Source organism: Ovis canadensis, chromosome 4 (genome assembly GCF_042477335.2).
Source record: "Ovis canadensis isolate MfBH-ARS-UI-01 breed Bighorn chromosome 4, ARS-UI_OviCan_v2, whole genome shotgun sequence".
Lineage (NCBI taxonomy): Eukaryota > Metazoa > Chordata > Mammalia > Artiodactyla > Bovidae > Ovis > Ovis canadensis.
In genome coordinates, this window is record NC_091248.1 from 130,153,605 (window position 1) to 130,174,706 (window position 21,102).

A 21,102-nucleotide genomic window follows, 5' to 3' on the forward strand; every position below is an offset into this window, starting at 1 on the left:
CCTGCTGAGAAGGGGGCGCTCAGGAGTGTTTCCAGGGTTGCATTTCCAGCAGATGGTTCCGAGCGGTGGTCCCCCTCCCCACTTTGCTTTTTTTTCTTCTTTTTTTTAAAATATATTTAGGAGATTAGCAAGTGCTTTTGGAACAGATAGTAGTATTTTGGCATTCATTTTCGTGAAGACTTTTGGAATCCATCATACAGAGCATCTTGACAGAAAGTGGGCTCGCTCTGCACCGAGATGATAAAGAGACGCTTCTGTCAGATATTCTCAGGAGGTGGCAGTAGCTTTTCTAGACATATGCCATGACATTTTAAGAAAATTATATAATTTCCTGAGCCCCCTAAAAGTTCACGAAGTTTGTGAAGTAAGTACACTTTGCTGAGAGGCAGCTCTAGAATTAGAGCCCGCATGTGGAGATGTGGGTTCTCTTCTCCGTTCACTGGCTGTTTGGCTTTGGGCAGCTCAGTTAACTTCCCAGTGCCTCGCATTTTCTCACCTGCCAAACGGGGACAATATTTACTTCCTTTGTAGGATTCTTGTAAAGGTTAAAAGAGTATGAAAGCACCTTAAAAATCATTAGGGATACACAGAAATAACGTATGTATGAATATACGTGTGCAACAGTTTTTCCAGTAGAGACAAGCATGTTTTTTACCTTTTTGTTAACTGCTTGCATATCTGAACTTAGTGTTTGATTGTTAGTCACCACAAGATTTTTATTTTTAATTTCATGGGGGTATTTTGAGTCTTGATATTTTAGGACTTGGAGAGCTCGTAATAAAAGACATTAATGGAACGCAGAGGAGAGTATTATTATCTAAACCTGTGTTGATGACTTTGTGCTTTTAGGTATACCAAGCTTGGCTACGCAGGCAACACAGAGCCACAGTTCATTATCCCTTCATGTAAGTAAAGCTCCGCCCTTGGTTTATAAAGGGTTGTGTTTCTCATAACTGTTGTAAGCATTCTGATTCTGGTTTTCAAGGTGTGTTAATTTCCTTGCCATCTCCTTGTAGAAGGTCGTTCTGGTTCCTGGGGAGTTACTCATCTGGCTGTGGAGAGTTGCTCAACTAGGCTGGCACCTAGTTCTCATGCCACCCACCCACCCCCAGCATACACCCCAGCCCTCTGGTTTTCTTATGATACAGTCCTTTGTCACAGTCAGTGACATTTCAGCTTGGGTGGGCTTCCCTGGTGGCGCAGACGGTAAAGAGCCTGCCTGCAGTGCAGGAGACCCAGGTTCGATCTCTGGGTCAGGAAGATCCCCTGGAGAAGGGGATGGCCATCCACTCCAGTATTCATGCCGGGAGAATCCCATGGATGGACGAGCCTGGTGGGCTACACAGTCCATAGGGTTGCAAAAAAGTCGGTCACGACTGAGCGACTTCACTTTCTTTTCACTTTTCAGCTTGGGTGGTTGCCTCCTAAATGTAGCCCTTACGACCTTGTTGCCCTCATTTGGCCTGTGTTACCTCCTGAGACAGCCTGTCTCCAAATGGAGTCACACAGTCCGTTAGGTCATACATGTCTGAGCTGCCTGCAAGAGGTGTGCCTGTTCCTTAGGGTTAATTGCAATTTTAAGTAAGTATAGTTTTACTAATTTAGCACTTTGGTGGGTTATCTGTTGTGTTACACTGTTCCCTTTATTGAAGGGCTTTTTTTTTTTTTTTTTTAAACTGAGAGGCTCAGTGACTGTTTTACTGTGTTTGGAAGCGTCCTGTTCTGTTTTAGTCCTGTTCTGTTTTAGTCGGTAGAGCACGCTAGGGGAAGAAACGTCCTTACCTTTTGGCCAGCGTGCCCCTGCCCACTCTTTACGCATGGTCGTCGTCTCCAGGGCAGAATTCTTCTCTGAAACTGTGTAACTGCTGCGTTATTGTTTGGAGACTGTTGACCGAAGAGTCTGGTTATGTCAGGCAGGAGTGAGGTTCTGCCTCCTAAATGTGGCCCCTCGTCAGGTAAGTTGTGCTCTTAGAAATGGTCAGCAGTTGTGGGCTCAGGACGTTTGAGTCACAGGCTCTGGCGCTAGCATGGACAGCCCTGCAGAGCCGGGGGGATTTCGTCACGAGTATCGTTCGAGGGAGACTAAGGCCTTTTTGGTGGAGATGAGTATTCACGCCCACCAGAAAGTGCTCCCAGATTCCTTGAGAACTCACCTCACTCCAGGTCCGTCCTTGCTGGGTTACCGATCATGAGTTTGGTTTTCTAGGTCTCAGTACCTGATTTCCGTGATGGGGCGTCCCTGACAGTTGGCATCATGGGTCTGCCACATCCTCATCTAAATTCATGATTTGATGTATTCATTTGCCAGGGCTGCCGTAATGGAACACCACAGACTGGATGTCTTGACAGCAGAAGTTAAATGGATCGCATAGGGGCGGGCGGCTCTGAAATCCCAGATCTGGGCGCGTCTGGGTTGGTCTCCCGTGAGGCCGCTCTCCTCCGCTCGCGGGTGGTGCCGCTGACCGTGTCCTCACGTGGCCGTTTTTTTCTGTGAATGGCTGAGAGGGAGACCTCTGGTGTCTCTTCCTTTCACATAAGGACACCGGTCCCATGGAATTGAGGCCCCACCCTTGTGACCTCATTTGCCCTGTGTTACTTCCTGAGACATCCTGTCTCCAGATATAGTCACACTGGGGTTGGGGCTTCCACATAGGAATTTTGAGGGGACACAGTTCAGTTCAGGGCTTCCCTGGTGGCTCAGAGCTAAAGAATCCGCCTTGCCAATGCAGGAGACACGGGTTTGATCCCTGGGTCGGGAAGATCCCCTGGAGGAGGAAATGGCCACCCAGTCCAGTATTCTTGGTCTGGAGAATCCCATGGACAGAGGAGCCTGGAAAGTTACAGTCTGTGGGGTCGTGAAGAGCGGGACAGGACTGAGTGACTAAGCAACAACAGAATTGGACCATTGCCTGCTGGATTGATATATTGGAACTGGGCTTGCTGACTTTTCAGAGCAGCTTAGCTTTTACCTTAAGTGCTGCAGCTCCAAGAGGCTGACCTTGCGCCCTTTGCTTTAATAAGGTTGTCAGCAGCATGCAGTTGGCTGCCTCACTGACCTGTCATCACCAGTAGAGAGGGGCATTGAAGTCAGCTATTAGCAGGATTTCCGTCCAGAAGCTCTCAGGTTGGTGCTGTCAGAACAGCAGTGGCAGGAGCTAGAGAGAAAACTGTCAAGGAGATGGACAGCGAGGAAGAGTTACGTCACCGGCTGAATTTGTTGCAAGAGGTAGAGAAGCTGGGAGGCAGCGCGAGGTGTTTGGGTTGCAGGGAGCGTGGTGGGACAGGTGGAGAGCAGGCCTCAGGTACCTTGGGGAGCTGGTGGGCTGCTTCTCCCAGCCTGGGGAACTGGAACTGTGTTCCTGGTTACAGAGGCTTTGCTCCCACGGTGGAAGTTCAAGGTACAGGGTGCCTTCCAGGGAGAGAAGGTGGAGCTCGTATACGTGCGTGGCTGTGTAGAGATGCCGAAGCAGGGCTTCCTGGCTCTGTGGGCGCAGAGGGGAGGCAAGCCCTGATGTGTGGTCATCACACCCCAGGCAGAGGGTGGCCGGAGAGCTGGCTGGGAACCTGGAGAATGGAGCTGTAATTTTATTTTGCATCCCAGGAATCTTCACTTTCCAGGGGCCTTGTCCCAGCCTAGAGAGAGAGGCAGGTTGCCCTGTCCCGTATCACCAGGGTGGCCTGCTGAATCTCATTTATCAGTATTTGAGCTTCTGTGCAGAATTCACTTGATTGTTTGAAGAAAGGAAGGTTTCTCTACCTTTTTTTTTTTTCTCCCCATGTTGTTGGGAAATGGGGAGCATGATTGAAAAGTTTCAGGCAGACGCGTGTGTGCGTGCTGATCCCACCCGTGGAAGGAGGGCGTGAGAGGCGCGGGAGGGGTCAGGAGACACGGAGCGCACTTCAGACAGTCCCGTGTGTGGAAGGTCAGGCGTACAGGTCCCGTAAGCAGCTGGGAAAAGGCGTGATGCTGTGGGGGAAGGTCTAGACTGGAGACAGAGCCAAGAGATGTGTTTGTGTTTTGAATGTCTTTAAAACCTTTATTTTGGTCAAAAAAAAGGAAGAAAAAAAGATTATATAACAAAGACCCATTTACCCACCACCCAGAAAGAACAGATGTGAGCACAGTTGCGTCCTGTAAATACATAAATGCAGACGCGCATCAGAGCGAGTGCCAGCCCCGCCCCCCTGCCCCCCCCTTCCAGGCCTCCCGCTGTCCCTCCTTTGCTGGATGTTTGCTGTATCCAGCCCAGGCTTCATCCTCATGTCTCAGATGCAGGATGCAATGATAGTTTCTCATATTGTTTTGTGAGTTTAAACATTTCCAAAATGATATCATGGGGCAAATAACTTCACTGAATTTTTTTGGGGGAAAATAAACCCGTCTGTATTTTAAGATGTGTCAGTGTTGCTCTGTGCGGAGCTAGATGAGAATTCTTAATCCGTGAATCCACAGCACTGTGGCATTTTCCGGGTTTCTCCGGTGCACAGAATGCCACGGTGAGTCTCTTATCGGCACGTGCCGGTTTCCCAGGAGTCATAGTGAGAATTGGGGTCATGTCGTCACTCAGGTGCCACCTCCTCGGCCTTGTCACCTATTGCCAGGTGGGTGGCTCTTCTGTATGGACTGGAAGCCTGTGCTGACCTCCGCGCCCATCGGCAGCAGACGGCAGTTTCTGGTTCTGCACCTCCTAACCTTTGAATGCCAATTTCTTGCAAATATCTTCTCCTATTTTATGACATCTTTTTAAAATTATTTTTTTATTTTCTTTAAGATACAATTTTAAAGCCTTTATTGAGAAATTTGAGACACTGTTTTAAGCATGGTAATTTCCTATGTATCATGTTATTGCAAAATTGATTACCTCAAAGTATTTTCCTGTGTTATTACCTTATGTTTTTACTATAACATTTATTCAAACAAAGGGAATTTATAATGCAGCACATATGATTTAAACACATACAGTCAAATCAAATTTGATTTAAATAAGAATTTTGAACACGGTGGCTCAGCAGTGAGGAAGACACCTGCCAGTGGTAGGAGACGCTGGATCCCTGGGTCGGGAGGATCCTCTGGAGAAGGAAAGGCACCCCACTGCAGTACCCTTGTCTGGAGAATCCCATGGACAGAGCCTGGTGGGCTACAGTCCATAGCGTCGCAAAGAGTTGGACACGACTTAGCAACTAAACAGCAACATGTAACTTGATATATTCATGTTCGCAACTAGCACTTTAAAAAATTTCCATGTAGTACAGTTTTTCAGTCTTTTTATAATCAGTTTCTATTAAAAATACACTTGGACTCCAATGTCATAAAGATTTTGTGTGTTTTCTTCTGAGGGAGTCTAAAGTTTTTAAAAGAATGCGGTGTGGGAGAGAAGAGTGGTTTTCCGAATGGAAGGCCAGTTGCCCCACCGCCACTTGTTGCAGAGTGCCCCTTCAGCCGTATTGAGGCACCTTGCATGGTGGGGAACACTTCTGATATTATTTCGTTTTGTTCGTGCGTTTGTTTATCTCTGTTCCAAATTCATTTATAAATTGTTGTAAATACTGTTACTTTGGCCTGTCTCTTTATATCTGGTAGGTCTGGTTCCTCCTCCTTTTTCTTTGGTAAATACCCTCGGCTGCTCTTAGACCCTTACTCTTTATCTGGCTTCCCTGGTGGCTCAGCTGGTAAAGAATCTGCCTGCAATTCGGGAGACCTGGGTTCAGTTCCTGGTTTGGGAAGATCCCCTGGAGAAGAGAAAGGCTCCCCGCTCCAGTATTCTGGCCTGGAGAATCCCATGGACTGTGTAGTCCAAGGGGTCACAAAGAGTCGGTCAGACATGACTGAGCGACTTTCACTTTAGTCTTTATCAGTACATTTTAGAATCAGTGTAAGTCCATGAAAAATTATGATGGGATTTTGATTAGAGACACATTAAATTTGTAGATTAATTTGGAGGAAGACTTGGTATCTCAGTGCATTGAATTTTCCTGTCCATGAATATGGTATATGTATTTTATTATTTATCTCTGTCTCCTGTGCTTTTTAGTATTCATTAAAAAGCCCATACATAGCTTTTGCTGCATTTATTTTTAGGTACCTTTCTTTATGTTTTCACTGTGAATGTTTTTTTGAAATTAAAATTTCTAATCATTGCCGGCACAGTAGGAGTGCTGCCGCATCTCTTAAGTCGTTTTTTAATCCGACAGCCTTGCTGTCCTGTCCTGTTTGTTCTGATTGCCTGCAGGTTCTTTTTAAGTTTTCTATGTGAGCTGTTGTATTAACTGCAAATAATGGTTATTTTGTCTCTTCCAATCCGAGTGCTTAATTTTTTTTTTTTTTTCCTTGATCTGGCTCCACTGGCTAGAACTCCTGTCAGTGACTGCAACAGGGGATGGCAGGTGCTTTTGTCTTTCTGAATTTAAAAAGAATGGTTTTGATGTTTCATGAGCGATTGCTGCAGGCTTTTGTGGAAATGCCTTTTCAGGTTAAGACAGTGTTCTTGTATTCCTAGTTTACTAAAGAGGTTTTTAAAATTAAAAAAAAAATTATGAATGGATGTTGACCTTAAGGCTTTTTGTGTATCTGTTGAGACCATTATGTGGTTTTGACATTCAAACTTCTAATATGACGTATTACATTGATATATTTTTAAATGTTGAATAGTATTTTATCATTCTTGAAATAAACCCTACATGGTTATGAGATATCAAGTACATGAATTGTACCTGCAAATATTTATTTGGGATTTTTGTATGTGTTCAAAAGTGAGATTAGGCTATAATTTTCCTTTTTTGTACTAGTTTTGTCTAGTTTGTGTATCAAAATTATACTGGCTTTATAAAATGAGTTTGTTAGCTTTCTTTTCTGTCCTTCAGAATAGTTCATGTAAGTTAGGAATTATCCTTTGAAGGTTTAGTAAAATATATGACATTCTTTTGGGAAATACACTGAATATTTTTATTTTTTAAAATTACTGTTGTCTGTTAACTGCTGTAGCAAAGTTTGCAAATGCTGTGAGAATTGCCAACATGTGACACAGAGACCTGAAGTGAGGAAGTGTGGCTGGGAGGGTGGCGCTGGTGGGCTCGCTGGACTCAGGGTTGCCCCAAACCTTCAACTGGTGGGAAACGAAGCAGAGCAGTGTGCGGTGAAACCAGGTGCTGCTGCTGCTGCTGCTGCTAAGTTACTTCCGTTGTGCCCGACTCTGACGACCCCATAGACGGCAGCCCACCAGGCTCCTCCGTCCATGGGATTTTCCAGGCAAGAGTACTAGAGTGGGGTGCCATTGCCTTCTCCGAAACCAGGTGTACCTGTATATTATTATGGTCGAAGAGAGCTGTAGGCAGCAGAGAGCTCCGGTCTTTTTTTTTTTTTAATCCCCTGGACCGGTAACTGTCTTTTAGCTGGTGTGTTTAAGCAGTTTATATTTATATGAATTCCCTGGAGGTCCAGTGGTTAGGACTCCATGCTCTCACCGCCAAGGGCCTGGGTTTGATCTCTGGTCAGGGAACTAGGATCCCACTAGCTGTGCAGTACCACCAAAAAAAAAAAGAAAGAAAGAAAGAAAAAAGAACCACTTACATGTATTGTGATTATTGATTAGTGCTTTTCCTGTTCTGTTCTTTCTGTTTTTCATTTCTTTGTTTTGTTTTACCTAACTTTGTATGGATTACGTTGAGTGTGTTTTAGAATTTCATTTTGACTTATCTGGGGTGTTTTCGAGTGCTTCTCTGTGTGTGTGTGTGTGTGTGTGTGTGTGTGTGTGTGTTTAAGTGGTTGCTCTACCTCTTATATGGGCTTCCCTCATAGCTCAGTTGGTAAATCATCTGCCTGCAATGCAGGAGACCCAAGTTCGCTCTCTGGGTTGGGAAGATTCCCTGGAGGAGGAAACGGCAACCCACTCCAGTATTCTTGCCTGGAGAATCCCGTGGACAGAGGAGCCTGACAGGCTGCAGTCCACGGGATCACAAGAGTCAGATACCTAGCTCTTATGCACACACGGCTTTTCTTAGTCTGATTGTGCTGACGTTTACCAGGTTTAGTGACATGTAGAAACCTTATCTGCTATAAAGATAGGTCTCTTTTCCCTCCCTACTTTCTGTTATATTAAGGTTTTACATTGAGAAACACATCAGCATTAACAATTTTTGCTTCAACTGCCAATCACTGTCTAGCAAACAAAAGAGAAGGAAAGTAATCGTAATTGCCCGTATTTTCGCTCTCTCCATCATTTTTCCTTCCTTCTTGGTGTCCCAGGATTCTTTTATCATCTCTCCTCTGTGTAGACCTTTCTTTAGCCATCCTTTTAGAGTAGATATGTTCATGACAGATTCTGTTAGTTTCTGCTCATCTGAGAGTGTCTTGATTTGTTCTTCATCTTTGAAGGAGGTTTTTTGCCGAATATAGAATTCTTAGCAGCCATTTCTCTCAGCAGTTGGAAATATGCAGTTTCTTTTTGAGCTCCCTGAATTCTGATGGCAGATTTGCTGGAGGTCTTCAGAGTTTTCTGTTTGGTCCTTAGTATTTAGATGTTTGACTATAATGTTTCTTGGTGTGGATTTCTCTGGGTTTATCCTCTTTGGAGTTTACTCAGCCTTGAATCTGTAGGTTTCTTTTGGTTCCTGTTTTTTTTTTTGGTCAGATTTGACAAATTTTTAATGATCCTTTCTTTGGATGCTTTTCCAGCCCTCCTCCCTTTCTCCTCTTGTCTGGAACTCGGGGTGTATGAGTGTTACATCTGCCTTTGTCCAGTCCACACATCCCAAAGGCCCCGGTCATTTGTTTTCCAGGGTGTTTTCTCTCCGTTGTTCAGCTTGGGCCGTTTCTGTCGTTACGTCTTCGAGTTCATTGATCTGTTCCCCGTCCTTTTCTTCTTCCGGGCCAGTATGCAGGCTTTGTTTCAGGTATTGTGTGTTTTGGCTCTAAAATCTCTGTGTGGTTTTGTCTTTCCATCTTCTGTCTGCTGTGAGCTCCTTTTCTTTCGCTTGTTTCAGATGTGTTTGTAGTTGCTCCCTGGAACGTTCTGTGGCGGCTCCTAAAGTCGTTTGCTGATTCTGTTATCTGTGCCATCTCGGTGTTGGCTTTATGGGTCATCTTTCTTTTTTCACTCGAGATATTCCTGGTTCCTGCTATGGGGAGAAATTTTTTTATTTTTTTAAACCTGGACGTTTTGGTTATTATGAGATTCCAGTTCTAACTTAACTCTTAGCTTTTAGCAAGTCATTTCTGGTGGTGCTTCAAGCAGGAAAAGGGGGATACCCCTTGTTAATGCTTGTTTGGGGTTCCAGTTCAGGTTTTCATCTTGGCCTTTGTTGACAATCATTTGGGGAGGGGTTGCATGCTACTGCTGAATGAGGGCAGGAGTGTGGCACCCGCCCCCCCAGGCCTCTGCAGGTACCATGCCCTGGGAGGGCAGGGGTGGCAGTGCTGACTTACACTGGGCCTTCTCTGATGGAACCCCAGTGTGAGCTGGAGGGGTAGGCTGAGTCCTGCCTCTTGTGTGGTGTCTCCACTGTATGTGGGGGTTTGTTTTTCTATTGTGTTTGACTGGAGTCAGGGAGTGTGGTATGTTGCCACTGCCCCTTTCATCATTTTTGGCTCGAGATAGCAGGCTTTTGGGGACCAGTTCTGTTTGCTCCCATTGGTGTTTCTGGGTGGTTGGATTCCCTGGCAGCCAGTGTGTCTATGGGACAAAGGAGACCCAGGAAGTCACCCGTCTTGGTCCTCGGGTCCTGGGGTCCCCAGGCAGTCTGCCGCTTCACCCCTCAGCATTTTTATGTTTCTTTCAAACATAAAGTCCAGTCATTCCAGCAGTGCTTAGAGAGAGGAGTAGGGAAAAGTATGTTTATTCCATCTTTCCAGAAGCAGAACTCCAAGTTTAATGAATGTTGGATGCTTTTGAACTGTGGTGTTGGAGAACAGTCTTGAGAGTCCCTTGGACTGCAAGGAGGTCAAACCAGTCAATCCTAAAGGAAATCAGTCCTGAATACTCATTGGAAGGACTGATGCTGAAGCTGAAACTCTAATACTTTGGCCATCTGATGCAAAGAACTGACTCACCTGAAGAGACCCCGATGCTGGGAAAGATTGAGGGTGGGAAGAAAAGGGGACGACAGAGGATGAGATGGTTGGATAGCATCACCGACTTGATGGACGTGAGTTTGAGCAAGCTCTGGGAGTTGGTGATGGACAGGGAAGCCTGGCGTGCTGCAGTCCATGGGGTCACAAAGAGTCAGACGGGACTGAGCAACTGAACTGAACTGAACTGGATAGGCAGTACAGTCGTGTGACATACACGTTAAATGGTATTAAAAATGTCCAGTGAAAATTCACTTTCTCCTGCCCAGTGCCCTCTTAGATGGGCAGCTAATGATTCTGGTTTCTTGTGCTTCCTTCCCAAGTTAACCCTACGTGTACCAGCAAATATTAATATTCACAGACATGTGTACCCAAGTGGTGGCATTCCACAGACACCATTTTGGACCTTGCTTTTTCTTTTTTTTCTCATGACCCTCCACCTTAGTGAACCTTGTGGATTAACACATGGAGGACCGTTTGGCTCTTCTTCACAACCTCATGGTATTTCGTCACATGGAGATGCCACATGCCCGTAACCAGCTGGAAGGTCTAGGTGTTGACCCTGTTATCTGTTATATTTATTGTCCTACATCTCAGTGTTTGCTGCACACTTCTTGTCTCTCTGTTTACACCCAAGTCAGGGTCCTTTAGTGAGCTTTGGTGTGCTGGAGAAAGCTGTGGGTTACTTAGATCTGTATTCTGTGATGAGTCACGTATATATACTCCAAGAACACGCAGAGGTTCTCACTGATAGCCACTGTTCCAGACGCTTTTCTCCATCATGTTCACAAGGACTGTTTGGGCCATCTTGCTTTGCATAGGGATGAACGAAAGATTTTGAATATAAGCTCTGTGGACCCACCTTCCCTCTCTTTCATGACTTCGGGTACTTCTGTATCACAGTTAGAAGCACACTTTATGGTTTTGTTGTTGTTGCAAAGGGCCACTAAAACATTGGTCCTTTGTAATTTGGGGTCAGAGTACTTGAGTGTAGCTTTGGGGAGGGATAAGACATACTTTGTTGTTGCGTAAAGTTTTGAATGCGGTGGCTTCATCCTCACTAAATTTAGCGTGTTTTTCTTTAAGGTGGTGGTTTTTCTTCCGTTAGATAGATTGCCCATGGTGTCTTGATTGGAGAGTCTTTGTGCCTTTGTGTGTCTGCAGTCTCTGATGCTGACTTGGTGGTGGGATTCTAGGTTCAGGCCTGGTTAAGTTTGTCGCTGGCAGCGCCGCCGGGTCGCGAGCTCTGGGGTCTCCAGCGGGGTGCTCATGGGGCCCTCTGAGATGCCGCGGGTGCCTGGGTGACGGCGTGTCTGTGTGCTGTGTGCTGGTGCGTGGGGTTCACAGGTGGGCTGTGCGTGTTTCTGCAGGCGCCTTCGTGAGCGTTGGCCCTCCGGACTCTTCTGGCCCCTTTCTCAGCCTCACGGCCCCGACAGGCTCACTGCTTCTCACCCGAATGCCTTCTCTAGCTCAGTCCCCAGCGTGTCCTGCAGAAAATTCTGGTGCTTCAGATGCATGCCACCCTTCATAACTTGAAAGCTTCGAGGCTCAATGTGGCAGTGGGTTGGAGTGAGAAAAGGAGGCGGGCACAGTGACTTCTGTCCTCTTTTTTTTCTGCTTTTGAGGCTGTTACTTGAAGATGCCTTTCTGAGGAAAAGGATTAAAATTCACTCCCATAGCTTTGTTGCTGTTCTTCATTTGTAAATAAATTGGGGATTTCAGATAGTCTACCTTTAAAAAGTACTGTATGTGTTTACTAATTTGTTTTGGAATAAAGTTGATGAAGAGGAGTTTATAGGAATTCAGAATGTAACCAGGGGCTAGGAATTGAAATGGAAAATTGAATCTTTGTAAGGCTTTCCACATTAGATGTTAAATTCTGGAGTTAAGTTTTATATGATTATTTACTATTAAGTATATTTCTAAATATCAAGGTTAAGCTCTTATTAAAATTTTTCCAAAAAGTCATTAATATTTTTACATAATACAGTTGTTTGATTATTGTAGTTTTCTTTTGTCAGATATTAGCAAACTCTTGGTTTTTCTTTTAATGAGAAGTCAGGTGTTTTTGTAATAATACTAAAAATGTATTTTAAATCTGAGATAGAGCTTTATGAATATGACTTGAGAGCATATAGTCATTTTTCAGTTTACTCCTTAAAATATTTAAAATTTTGTCTCTTTCTATATTTTAAGTTTTGGCACCTACTTGATAACTCCATGGACATTTCATTTACTATCTTGAGGGATTTTTTTTTTCAGATGAAACTAAGAAATTTAGCAGTACAGCTTTTGTCAGCTTTGAAAGTAAACCAGTTAAGTTCCTTTGTGCCTTGCTGAAAATAATGCTGGGACCTAACAGCTTGTTTCTGTATTACTTTATGTGCTCCTCTGTGAGCACGCTTGACCCCAAATAGAACCCTAACGTTGAGATTTCGCTTGTACACGCATAGGGACTATGTCATCCTTTCTTGATGGTTGGAATGAGCGTGTGTGGTGATGGACGCTTTGTGCTGTCTTCCCTCAGGTATCGCCATCAGAGAATCGGCGAAGGTGGTCGACCAAGCCCAGAGGAGGGTACTGAGGGGCGTTGACGACCTGGACTTCTTCATAGGGGATGAAGCCATAGATAAACCCACGTACGCCACCAAGGTAAACCCCGCTGTGAGCGCGCACAGACACTGCCAGGGTAAACCCCCCTGTAAGAGCACAGCCAGGACAGGGCAGCGGGACAGGCGATACAGAGGGCTGCTCTGTGTGGGGACAGTGCCCGTGAGCGGCGGAGTGCGTTTTATTCTTCTGTTGGAAAACAGGTTTTTGTTGTTGGTTTGACTCGGGTGTTTCTGATGTGGGAGAGCAGGTGAACTCACACAGCCCCAGGATGCAGAACTGACCCGGGATGCTGGACCACGTAGGAAGCGAAGGTCTGCCCCCATGGGATACTGCAGGTGGACTAAATACCGGCCATATGTGGAAAGCTGTAGATTGATCAGTTGAAAAAGAAGCACTAAAATTATTTAACTAGACATTTGTTCTAAAAAAGAAACTGTACAAACTCCACAGATCAAATGGTGGGGTAGGCTAGCTGTACGTTCCCATCTATTACCTGTCCCGTGGTTCAGACGATTCTCTGTGCTTAGAAATGGCTGGCTGGAGTAGAATATAAGCAATGATCTGATACAGTCTTTCTGGTAAAATGCCTGTTACTTCTTTATGTAAGTTAACATTCTCTCCATGCAAAGGCCCTGTTTTCTCTAATAACTGGGTCTCTTCCATCTCTCCTGGGCCAGTGCGGTTGTTAAACTATTACTCTTACTGATATGAACGTGGTTTGGTTTCTCTTGCTTTAGTGGCCAATAAGACATGGAATAATTGAAGACTGGGATCTGATGGAAAGGTTCATGGAACAAGTGATTTTTAAATATCTTCGAGCTGAACCTGAGGATCATTATTTTTTAATGGTGAGTGACTGGAACTAAGAAGAATATATCCCTGTAAATTCCAAGTTGCTTAGATTTTAAGTCCAAGTTTCATTCTTCCCTGGGGAGTTTTAAATTCCTGCTGAAACTGTTTGTATGAATCGGGGTACTTTTTGGGTAAATGACAGAAGGCTCAGCAAAAATGTCTAGAACCAAAAGGGGCTTATTGTCTCACAAAATGGGAAGGCCAGATTCAGGCCGCTCCAGGGCTGGTTATTTCAGCAGCTCAGAGATGGGAGGTGGAAGGTGTGATTAGCCTCGAGACGCCTCAGCGGAAATGGGCCTCATCTCGCCTGGAGGGGAGAACCTCCTGGATTTTCTCGAGTTGCGGCAGGTGCTCTCTAGTTATGACGGGGACCTCAGGGACCCGCTCTGGTGGCCTCAGGAAAGGCCAGTCCCCATGCGAATTGCTAGGGGGCCTCTCGGGATTCCTCTCCAGTCGATGCTGGGGCCTAAGACCTTGTGTGGAGTCAGGGCCGGAACCTGAGGATTCCTCTCCAGTGCTGACATGGATCTTGGGGTACTTCTGGAGTCTCCACAGGGGAGTCAGTCCTTGTCTCGAGTGGGGGCATGCACGTCTGCTTTCCTCCCGAGCTGTAGCAGCAGTGTCACGCTTCCCGTTGCGTGGATCAAGGGATCTGTGGCTTTCCCTCGAGGCTTTCCCACGAGGCTTTTCCATAGGGCTGTCCCACGTGCCACCGTGGTGTGAGTGGATCCTTGGCGGACGGCCAGCCTAAGGCAGTAGTTTGGCCTCTCGTTTTGGTTCCCCTCTGGCCAGGATGGCGGCCCAAGTTCCTGTACCACCCCTTGGTGTGTTGTCTTTCAGACGTAGAAGTGCTTCCTAAGAATTAAGAATCCCTTCCCAGAAACCTTCCTGCTAGATTTGCACCATCCATCCATGCCTAAACCTGGTCCCTTGCAAGGGGAGTGCAGTGACCTTCATAGGTGTGGGTTAACCAAGATTCTCCCTGGGGCTGATGAGGGGACCACGTCAGACACCTGGCCCCAGGAGGCCGGGCACATAAATGGGCCTCCAGTGGCACCGAAAATGGGGGTGGGATGGATTTGGGTGGGAAGCCAGCTGTGTACTCAGATGTCTTCCGGAAGTAAGCGTATGACTCTGATTTTGCTTCTTATAGCAGAGGAAACTGAGTCAAGAAGTTACTTTGCCAGGATTTAAATCTTACTCTGAAATAAAATTGAGCTGAATTATGGGCCCTGATAGTGTGGTACTTAATTGATCTTGTTCAAACAAGGTAAAACTTGACAGAGAAATGAAAAGAAATCTCTCGTTATGGAATCTTTCCCAGTTGTTCTCCTCAACATCACATGTTCCCTTCCATGAAATGTTCTTTTTAAGTTAAAATTAATTGTGCATAGAAAACACTTGTGTTATGGAGAGCAATTGCGCGCAACATAAGTTGCACATTAAAACCTACATAATTTAGCTTTGGATTTTTTCCATGCAAGTACATTGTCAAACGGTCCCTGGTCCAATTATATAGTTCTCTCTAATGTTAAATATGGAGTGTTCTTTAGAATTATCTGGCTTAAAATATGTTAACCTCAAAGACTATTATGGTGGTCGATGGAATCTGTATATTTAATATCTATTAGAGCAGGTGCTTGAAGGTGCTCTGATGTTTTTTCCTGGCTGTGTCCCCACAACCAGGAATTACCGAGGGTGAGTGCCGTGTCTTACTGGCCATGTGTGTGTTCTCTCCTGTGCCTTTACAGTGGTTTATGTAAAACAGTTGGAGCTGGGAGGCTGACGGTGTGTCTGAGTGGCGTTATCTTTACAGCCAGAGCAAACCGCAGACTCCACCCGTCACATTTGGCGTTTCCCCTTCTCTTGCACATCACGTAACAACTACCTGCCTGCTGGACAGGACTTAAGGGGAGGTGCCGCCCAGCGGCTTTCTGTCTGCCCCAGCTTCCCGGCCAGAGGCTTCTTCTCCCTCCACTCAGGGGATGCCTGCTCTCAGCCTGTGGGGCAGGTGCACACCGCTAGGACACAGCCCACAGGCAACGTTTCCTCCAAGAAATTTTTTTCTGCTTGAGCCTGCATTAGCCTGGGAAGTGCTAGTGGTAAGGAACCCGCCCACCAGTGAGGAGACACAGGACACGTGAGGTCGATCGCAGAGTCAGGATCCCCTGGGGAAGAAAATGGCGACCTGGCAACCCGCTCCAGTATTCTTGCCACGAACAGAGGAGCCTGGTGGGCTGTGGTCCATGGGCTCCCAAGGAGTCGGACACGACTGAGCACACACACACGCAGAAGATAAACACGTTCTTGAAAGAGATGGGGCGTGTTTCATATGAACATGGAGAAGTTCATTGGCCGAAAATGAGTACCTACAATGAACCCTCAAAAATAATCCAGTTGATTAAAGGTCAGAAAATACTGTGTTCCGCGTATTGTGCTTTGGCCTTTCCAGATCAGTTCGTTGCACAGTGTGACCGAGGAGGTGACGAGAAGGCATGCATCTTTCAGGTTCATGCCCGCAGTCTCCTGTTAATGGGGAAGTTCCGGGGGGTGAAGCTGGTGTAGAGAGAGGGATGGTCAAGTCTGAAAGTCAGCTGAAGACATTTATGAAACTCTGGCATCAGATGAGGGCTTCTTGGGGTAAGAGAAGCCAGTGGGGTAAATTAAAGGTCCTCAGGCATCCCCCAAGCTGTTCTTTATGGCTGCGGTGACCAGGGGCCTGAACGGCAAGAGAATGACTCATCATGGCTCGTGCTTTTCAAGACGTTTCCGAGACTCAGCTCCTCTCGGTCATGTGGATTGAGCAGATAGCAAACGGGAATCCTGCCCTTTTCCCCCAACACTGATTTGCCCAGAGCTCAAAACAGAATCGCGTGTGTTAGAACCTTGGGGTGCTCTTGAGTGGGAATCGAGTTGTCTTGTTGGGGAGATTTGCAGACTTTTTGAATGTGAGTCACGGGGGAGGAGCAAGCAGCATGCATGCCGGAGAACCAGGAGCACCAGGAGAGGTGGGCGTGCTGGCTCAGAGAGGACCGCCCGTCCCTCCTGTGTTTCTGCCACGGGGTCCTCAGTGGCCCGGGTGATGCCCGCCCGCGTGGGTGAGGGCCTGTCTCTCTGCTCGCTCCTGACTGCTCATCTCTCCCTGAGACACCTCACAGACGCACCCAGAAGGGATGCTGTACCCGCTCTCCAGCGGCCCTCATGCTGCCCGTGATTGTGTGTGTTCCCTTCCTGACTCTTGAGAGTGATGTGGACCCACTCTGTCCAGCGTGGTGGTCGCCGGCCGGAGCAGAGGTGGACGGCCCCGGGTTCGCGCGGTCCCACCCCTGACCACGTGCTTTCCGCCTTCCAGCGCCTTGTCATCTCCCCTCCTGTTCTCCCCGCCTTGAGGCTTTATCCTTCTAGAAAGGTTTCTTCACTGCAGTTACAGAGAGTCTTGAGGGTGGAGCGCTATTAGGCCCATGTGCATCCAGAAATGTGGGTTGGCTTTATGGTGCTGATTAATTCATTCATTTCCAATTAATGCCAGATGATGTGGCACCATTATTAATGAATAAAAATGTGTGTGTAACTTGTGTTCATGTGATGTTTTAATCATGTTTCAGTATTAAAAAAATAAGAATTTGATACCTCTAGTTTAAATCTCATACTAAGTAATGGTTTGGGAAAGCTTCATTTAGATTGGTGTCCTAAAGGAACAGTTACGAGCGGGAAACATAAAGGAAAGGGAGGATTGAGAAAAAACGGATTTATGACTATGGTTCTCAGAACCCATGAGAATTTGCCCTTAATAATGCTGAATTTAATTTGGGAACCAGGAGAACCTAATTATATTGAAAACATTTCCTTAAATGGAAGTATACAGATTTTAAGGTAAATTCTTCCCAGATGGTGAATTGTTTGGTAGCAAGTAATTAAAGTGTAAAATGCAGTGGTGTAAGCAAGTTAAGGGTTCTGTTTTTCTTAAATACATTTGTAGTAAGCAGGGCAGCTTCCTTGTATCATTGGAGATCTGTTTAGCACATGGCTTCCATTCAAAGGTTACCTTATGACCACAGATTGACTGCTGCAGCTCCAGTCGTCACCTCTGCATTCCAGGAAGGTGTTAAGAGCGGCAGAAGGGAGTCTACTACTGGAGTCTCCCTTCACCCTTGTAAGGAGGTCTCCTAGAAGCCATATCCACCAGCTTTAGCTTCTTGTTGGCCAGAACTTACTCACTTAGCCGTTCCTGTCCTTCAGGAAGTCTGGGAAATGCTTTTCCTGTGGGCCCATGATTGATTAGTGGTCTGTCATTAAAGCAGGAGGCTAGGTGCTGGGTAGGGAACTCGCATTGCCTGCCATAATGATGTGACTGTGGGCATGAAGACAGTGGCAAGACAAGATCCCATTCAACGTCTTAACACTCTGGCCAGGTGTGGCGAGGTTGCCTGTGCTGGGAGCCAGCAGGTTGCTTCCCCGGCTCTGCTCGCTGCCCTGCCTCTGTGAGTCTCTCCATCTGGATAAATATATCAGAGAGCTGTACTGGGCATTTCTGTGGAACTTTGCACACAAGCTGTAACCCCAGATTTCACAACATTTGTAAAGATTTTTTAGTATAGAACTGTAAGTGTGAATTAGAAAATTTGGAAGATATCTGGGGGACTTTTCACACCCCTATGCCATTAACATACATTTTAATATTTAGCATATCTTCACTTAATCTTTTCACTGTGTTTTTATATGTTTTTGCATCAATATTGTGTTTTCCATCCCTCTCCCCCATGAAGGGAGAGGTTTTCGTAATCCTCAGTTTAGTGGCTATATAATCCTCTATCCAGTGAATATTTCCCGTCTGTTTAGCACTTCCACTATTTTTAGATGTTTACTTTCACTTCCAATTTCTTGGTTTTATAAGAAGTAATATGAAGTAATCTTTGCATAGTTTTTTCTATATTTAGAATACTTTTTATGTTAAAAATATAAAAGTTATGTATTAATATGATTTTGGGGTCCAGAAGTATTAATAACTTTGAATCTTTAGCATACCATTTCATACTGAAATCTTCAGTGTACAAGAGATCACATCATTTGAACTCTTGGCAGAATTGGATTAATATTTGTGATTATTTGACATTAATCTCCGTTTTTAATAACTTGGGCCTTAAACCTTATTCGTATGTTGGTTGTCCGTCCTCTTTTGTGAATTGCCTGTTCATGTTCTCTGCTGTGTTTTTACATATCAGTGTTATATTGCTTTTCCTATAGCTGTGATTTCTATGAATTTTTTTTAACCTAGAAGTTTTTTTTAATGTGTTAGTCACTCAGTCGCATCCAACTCTTTGTGACCCCATGTACCAGCCCACCAGGCTCCTCCATCCATGCGATTCTCCAGGCAAGAGAGTACCGGAGTGGGTAGCCATTCCCTTCTCCGGGGATCTGCCCAACCCAGGGATTGAACCCGGGTCTCCTGCACTGCAGGTGATTCTTTACTGTCTGAACCACCAGGGAAGAAAGATTTTCGCATCTGGTCCTATTTGTGACGAATACATGGAAAAAGTGGAAACAGTAACAGATTTTATTTCTTGTGTTCCACAATTGCCGTGGACAGTGACTGCTGCCATGAAATTAAAAGACGCTTGCGTCTTGGAGGAAAAGCTGTGACAAACCTAGATAGCATATTTTGCCGACAAAGGTCCGTCTAATCAAAGCTCTGGTTTTTCCAGTAGTCATGTACACATGTGACGGGGGGAGCATAAAGAAGGCTGAACACTGAAGAATTGGTGCTTCTGAAGTGTAGTGTTGGAGAAGACTCATGAGAGTCCCTTGAAATGCAAGGAGATCCAACCAGTCCATCCTAAAAGAAATCAACCCTGATTATTCATTGGAAGGACTGATGCTGAAGCTGAAGCTCTAATACTTTGGCCACCTGATGCAACTCATTGGAAAAGACTGATGCTGGGAAAGCTCGAAGGCAAGGGGAGAAGGGGATGACAGAGGATGAGATGGTTGATGGCATCACTGACTCGGTGGACTTGAGTTTGAGCAAACTCCAGGAGATGGTGAGGGACAGGGAAGCCTGACTTGCTGCAGTTCACGGAGTCACAAAGATTCGGATGTGACTGATAGACTGAACAACACAAATTTCGTTGGTGGTAAAATGTACACACTGTAAAATTTACCATTTTACCCATTTTTGAACGTCTGGTTTGGTGAATGGAATACATGCGCACTGTCGCGCAGCTCTTAGCACCATCCACCTCCAGGACGGGTTCATCTTCCAGACCGGCACTCTGACCTCGGGAAAGAACGACTCCTCCCTCCCCTCCCCCGCTCCCCCGCCTTCCTGTTTCTGCGACTGCAGCTGTTCCAGGCCCTCCTGCGAGCCGGCTTGAACAGTATTTGCCCTTTCGTGACCGGCTTGCTTCACTTAGTGTAATGTCTTCAGGCTTCAGGCACATTGTGGCGTAGCAGAATTTCCGTCCTTTTTAGGGCTGATAAATGTTCTTGTTGTTTGTATGTATCACATTTTGTTTATACTGTGAACTCTTACGTATAATAGGTAGCAACCTTTTGTCCGGAGCACATACTTTTTTTCGTCATTTCCCCCCCCCCCCCCTTTGCACATTATGTTTTGAACTTCTATACCTGTGAATTTTTATGTAGTAAGCCTGTTCTCCTTTGATGTTGACACGTGATTTTCATCCGTCTGGGATTTATTTGGAGCACCAGTTGACACTGAACTCAAACCCAGGAAGAATCCAGGAGCCTGGCTTCATCTGTTTTCTTGCTGGGGACGTCTTCCATAGGCTCAGTTTGCTCCACGCCAAACAGGCAGCTCTTGGCCGGGAGACGAGAAACACTCCCTGTTAGCATGCACACTTCTCATGCTGTTTTCATCTTTTCCTGATCCTTTTTCCCCTCTACTTTAGTTTAGATGCTTTGTTAATAAAGTGTGCTTATTAAGGTGCTTGCATTTCTCTTCAAGGTGAGAAAAGATTTTGTAGATCTCTGTAGTTAATATATAATTTCTTCTGGTGTGAGTTAGGTTATCAATAGTAGAGCTGACGTTTACCCAGCCCCTGCTCTGTGCCCTGCCCCTCCCCCACTCAGCGTTTACATGTATTTACCCAGTTATTTAACCCCACCAAGAGCTTTTGTTTTTCAGGTTGATAGGAAATACTTTAAGGAGATATTTGGTAGCCAGTACTGTTGAAACCTGCGGCTATTACTCATGTGCTTTAAATGAAAGAAATGGTAAAACAGGAGTTGTAGCACCGTGCTGACTATGTGCTGGTTTTTTTTTTTTTTTTTAAGGGAGTAACAGGTTTAATCGCAACACCTTGAGGCTGGCACGTTAAAATAAGTTACATGTTGCTGGGTGACTTTTAGACCCCTTATTTACAGTCTCCTTTTGATGACTCTATTATGTCTTCCTTAAGATTGTGCTGTCTCTCCCATCCGGGGAATATATTGATTCTAATTACAGTGATTAAAACTTGCTTGGGGCACTGTGTTTGAGCTTTGCCTTAGTTGCTAGACAGGAGTCTGAACTAAAGCCCGCCGTCGACGGCCAGACTGACTTGTTTGAAGAGACA

General features: G+C 45.6%; 1 protein-coding gene across 3 annotated transcripts in view; it reads left to right on the forward strand.

Annotated features, from left to right (window-relative positions):
* Nucleotides 1–21,102, forward strand: part of ACTR3B (actin related protein 3B) — a 70,061-nt gene that overhangs the window by 20,779 nt on the left and 28,180 nt on the right. For 2 of the 3 annotated variants that reach the window (XM_069588787.1, XM_069588788.1), the window contains exons 2-4: nucleotides 850–905; nucleotides 12,591–12,715; nucleotides 13,414–13,524. In XM_069588787.1, the coding sequence (XP_069444888.1) occupies nucleotides 850–905; nucleotides 12,591–12,715; nucleotides 13,414–13,524 (292 nt within the window). The remainder of the gene's footprint in view (nucleotides 1–849; nucleotides 906–12,590; nucleotides 12,716–13,413; nucleotides 13,525–21,102) is intronic. The other variant, XM_069588789.1, reaches the window with a different exon arrangement.